At 38.9% G+C, this 5318-nt stretch overlaps 1 protein-coding gene across 1 annotated transcript; it reads right to left on the reverse strand.

Moving 5' to 3' along the window:
• Positions 1 to 330: 330 nt before the first annotated feature.
• CHRM2 (cholinergic receptor muscarinic 2) lies at positions 331 to 2488 on the reverse strand. The gene has a single exon (XM_077770768.1). The coding sequence runs from the start codon at positions 2486 to 2488 to the stop codon at positions 1088 to 1090; it is 1401 nt and encodes a 466-aa protein (XP_077626894.1). The 3' UTR covers positions 331 to 1087.
• Positions 2489 to 5318: the final 2830 nt, after the last annotated feature.

Below are 5318 nucleotides of genomic sequence, written 5' to 3' on the forward strand. Positions count from 1 at the left end.
GTTAGCATTTCAAACACGGGTCAGGCAGACTCAGGTTGAAACAGAATGCCCTTTCAGTCTTCTATTTTCTTATTTCAAAATTCACCTGGCCTCCCTAAACTCTCTCCAACTGAAGATGACCATTATTTAATTTGACAAAATCCACTTTAAAAAATGACTTTGGTTCTCAAGCATATATTAGGTAGGCTATCCAATAACTTAAGGAACTAGTTTAGGAGAAAACCAGATTGGTGAAAACACTTCACCTACAGGATCATAAGCAAGCTAAAACTTTATAGGCTTTTATATCCTCACAGAATGCAAAGAACACAGGGGCAGGGATGAAATGCCCATTTTCATGGCCATCTCTGGTTGTATTTAGCGAAAGTCCTGCAGATTTTGTCTTTACACAAAGTAGAACAGGGATGTACAGAAACCAGTGCCATACTATGAAAAATAATGGTATGATCTAGTTGGGGTTTTTGTTTTTTTGCTTTCTTTTGATGGTGGGAAAAGGGAAAGGTTAAAAAAACATTGATTACATGGCAGTTCTCCAAATAAAACTGTAACAAAAGAATAATATATGCTTAACACTTAACACTGTGGAGACCATTTCTATATCCTTTTTTTCTTTTGATTTCTTTCTTCACTTCTCCATCGTGTGATGTCTATTTCTTTATGTTTAAGTCTCCATGTTAGCTTGTAACTGTGGCATTTCAGCTTCATATGACACACGGGAACAAAACAAAATGGAAATAAAAAGGAGCGAGGTTATTATTCTTCTTGTGCAGAGATAACACTGTAGATTCAGAAGCCCTTCTTCAAGAGAGTATGAGAACGTGTAGATTGTTCTTTAAGTCCATAATTCCAACATGTCTCTTTCATGGTCTCATTGCTCCAGAACTGACAGGGTTTCTTGATAAGGTGCGGGTTTCTCAAACCGGAGCATAGGCACGATAAAAGTGTCACTGTTGGGCTCCTTAATTGCACATTCTGTAATAAGACTGTAAAGTGCAATGGCAGAGATTTTTAAAATGGGGAGGTCTTTTTTTTCCCTTTTCTGTTTCCCAAGCTCCCCTGACCACCTTCTTTCTCCATAAAGGTGTTTTTACCTTGTAGCGCCTATGTTCTTATAATGACACATGAGAAGATGTTTAAACGTCTTCTTGAAGGTGGCATTACAAAGTGCGTAGCAGGCGGGGTTGATAGTGCTGTTGATGTAACAGAGCCAATAACCAATTGTCCACACTGTGTTGGGAATGCAGGGTGCACAGAAGGTGTTAATGAGCACCATGACATTGTACGGGGCCCAGGTGATGATGAAAGCCAACAGAATAGCCAAGATCGTCCTGGTCACTTTCTTCTCCCGGGAAGGAGGAGGCTTCTTTTTGGCCGGCTGCTTAGTCATCTTCACAATCTTACGAGCCACAATATTCTGTTTTTCATCTCCATTCTGACCTGCAGAACCGACTAGCTCCACAGTGGTATTCGTTGGGGTACATGAGTCACCTTTGGGGGTCTTGGTGACAATCTTGATGCACGTTTGCTTAGAGTTCTCATCTTTGGAGTGGCCCAGGGAAGTGGAAACTGTGTTCTCATCCTGGGTTATTTCATCATCTCTCATATTAGAGGCAACAGCGCTGACAGAGGTGGAATCATTGGAGCTCTCTTTCTCCTCTCCCTGGACACAGTTTTCAGTCACAGCATCTCTGGGGGCTTTACCGTTCTGGATTTTGTTGTGCTCCAGGCCATCATCACTGCCAGGTGTGTTGTTGTTGTTTGGCTTCACTATCCTTCCTTGAACCAGACTTGGAGAAACTGGTTCTTGGTTGGCCACAGGCTCCTTCTTATCCTTCTTTATCCTGCTCTTGCTGGCTCGGGATATGTGCCAATAAAGCACACTCATGATGATCACAGGCAAATAGAAGGCTGCAATGGCAGTACCAAAGGTGACAGCGGCGTTGGAGAAAAACTGAATGTAGCATTCCCCATCCTCTACAGTTCTTACCCCTACGATGAACTGCCAGAAGAGAATGGCTGGGGCCCACAGGATAAAGGAGAGGACCCAGGCAGCTGCAATCATCATACCTGCCATTTTTGTGGTCCGCTTGACGGGATAGGTGAGCGGTTTGGTGACACAGAAGTACCTGTCAAAGCTGATAATGAGCAGATTCATTACTGAGGCATTGCTGACCACGTAGTCCAGGGCTAACCAAAGGTCACATACCACAGGTCCCAAAGGCCAGTAGCCAATCACAGTGTAGAGGGTGTACAAGTTCATGGAGAAAACACCAATGATGAGGTCGGCACAGGCCAAGCTGAACAAAAAGTAATTGTTGACGGTCTGGAGGTGGCGGTTGACTTTAATGGAGACCATGACCAGAATGTTCCCAATGATAGTCACCAAACTGAGCGATCCAGCCACAAGGACAATAAACACCACTTCAAATGTCTTATAAGGACTGGCCAGAGCCAGGCCATTGTTAGAGGAGTTTGTTGAGTTATTCATTTTGTGTTCTCTCAGTCAGAAGCCAAGTAGCCAAATACACATGTAAACCTGCAGGGAAATAGAATAGAATTAACAAATATAAACATTGCTTTAAAATATATGCTTTTCAACCATGACTTTTTCTCCAAAAATCTTCATTCTTCCCCTCCATGTTTATTGTGCCTATCTTCCCCGATTCCACACATTAAAGGCAAAGACACTAAATGGAGGCTTCAAAAGATCTTTTCAGGCTGGCAGAGTATTTGAAGTTTGAAAACATTTTGAATGTGTCCATATCTAGATGTGATATCTGTCTGTCTATCATCAATCAATTTAAGTGAGTACACTACTGATAAATTAAACTAAATAAACTAAAATTATACATAAAAACTTCTAAAGCATCAAGAGGTTTCTGGTAGAGCCATAAAAATTAATAAACCAATGGGAAGAAGAACGCATAAAACTTAAGAGAATTGACTCTGTGACTTTTATAGTCCCTAGCACCTTTCCATCTGGTAGCTCTAAGTAAGCCTTTTTCATAATGATACTGATGCTAATTATAACAAATACAAGATAACAATAATTAATTAGCCAACACACATCCCCTAATGCGTATCATTTTTCTCTGATCTCTGTTTTACTCTGTAGTTAGTATCACATAGCTAACATTTCCAATATTCTATATCTTGCAAAGGAAGTCATTTATTAAATGTGTCTTGATAACTACATTAATTTTCTGAATGTTTTATTTTTCAAGTCACCAGCAAATTTATTATTCTACTGTTCTTCCTGCCAAATATTTGGTACAGTCAGGCTAGGATTTATATTTGTTTGTCAGAAGAGGGAACTGAAGCCCAGAAAGAGTCAGTAATTTATATAAGGTCACGTATCGAGTCAATCAGAGAGATAAGACTATGGACAAACCTCAGTTTGTTTAAGAATTTACTCATTTACTTAGTCCTCACACCCTATCAAGCAATCTCTCTGGATTAGGCATTTGATATATGCTGGGTATTCAGTGATGATGAAGACAAGGTCCCCGCCTCTGAGAGGCACATGGTCTCGTGGCAAGGATGGGTTGCTAAAGAAGCAATTATTGAACCTGAGTGTACTTTATGTTGCCAAACCCTGCTGTGCTTAAATAAACACATAATTATCATTTTTCAGATAATATCACCAAAGTCTGGTGCCAGCCTACATGTAGGAAGTTATATTTCAGCTATAGTTATAAAGATGAGCAGAATGGTCTACTCAAGGATGTTCATTCAGAAGTGCTATCGTAGAAAAATCCCCTGAAAATATTAAAACAACTCACTGACAGAGGATTGGTTAAATAGATTACAAAATACCCTTGCAGTGGAATAGTATGCAGCTGTTAAAACAATGAGGTAGATATATGTGGTCTGGCCTTGTGGAAAGTTATATAGTTAGAAGACGATATGCTCACAGCAAGACTAGAATGTTATAGAATATAGTTCTATTTAAGCAGAAGGGTGATTACATATATGAAATGAATTTGTAGGTCTGGAGGAAACATTGAAGAGTTTAATCAAGGTAATGATGTGAATGAAACGCCAGTTACCATTTTGCCTTCCAAAATTATACATGAGGTGTCAGTTACGGTGCCAAGAAAAAGGGACTTACAAAGTGTCATTTACTTTTGACATCCGATGCTTCCGAATACTATTCAATGCTTCCATTATGAATATATCCTTTTATAATTACACAAAATGCAGATTTTCAGGCTCACTCTAGACCTCCTGACTCAGAATTATAAGGCATGTTAGGAAACACTTCTGAAGCCACCCCTGTGTTATCTGTTTTAAGATCTGGCCCACTATGTACCATCCCACCCTTGTATATCACAACGATTTCTGTGGACTTGGTCCTTATCCATCACATAAACATTCCTAGTGTGTCGTGTGTGTTACGCTTCGGAGGAAGCGCTTTCTTCAATATTATATTCCTCACTGGGTATTACAAAGAGTTTGGTATTGTTAAAGCATAGCACAATAGACATCCACTGGGGGGTCTTGAAATGTATCCCCCAGCAGATGGAGGGCGGGGGGAATATTGCAGTTCATTGCCCTCAGGATTCTATCTTTGTAAGTCCCTTGTTCATGGCTTTGACCTAGGACACCAACTGATACACCCATCTATGATTTTCCTCCTTCACTAAAAGAGCAGTGAATTTTGGCTTCCTACCTAGTCTTTGTAGCTCTGCCATCTAGCTCACGGCCTCAAATGTAACCGGTGCTCAAAAATGTTTATTGAATCAAAACAGGATTAACAATTAATATTATTAATTCAACCTCTATTTACTTACCCAGTGGAATTGTCTCAATAGCATTTCTCTGTAATGGCACATTTTTTTTGGGGGGGGGGTCGTGATTCATACAACTGTTTATTCATGAAACTTATTTGAACAAAGTAATTTCACTAATCCAATCATTATTCCAATGATTCCTCATTAGTTAAGGTAACTGGAAGACAGAATCCTGACTTCTTTATAAGCTCACTTTTCTCTGTTCATTAAATTCATTGACATATTTTGAATTGAGTTATAGTTATATGTTCACAAATTGTTCACTTTAATAAATTTTTATTGAAAAATACCAAACATTTACCTTCTGAATGTCCTATGTGACACGTTATTCTTTGCATTCATTTTAATAAAACATAGGGCTATATTTATTTTAGTTTTAAAAAGCTTTTTGGTGACTTCCTATTGAAAGTAATGTATAAGTATAACATTTATGTTAAAAAATAAACTAGTTTGATCTTTTATTTTATGGATTAAGAAAGCATAAGAGTGATTTATCTGTAGTACCTGGCTCTTGCCATTGTTTGT

The sequence above is a fragment of the Crocuta crocuta genome, unplaced genomic scaffold (genome assembly GCF_008692635.1).
Source record: "Crocuta crocuta isolate KB4526 unplaced genomic scaffold, BGI_CrCroc_1.0 scaffold266, whole genome shotgun sequence".
NCBI lineage: Eukaryota > Metazoa > Chordata > Mammalia > Carnivora > Hyaenidae > Crocuta > Crocuta crocuta.

What these genes read in the sequence shown, in the direction of transcription:
- CHRM2 (XM_077770768.1), bottom strand. Translation starts at nt 2,488, where the DNA reads ATGAATAACTCAACAAACTCCTCTAACAATGGCCTGGCTCTGGCCAGT.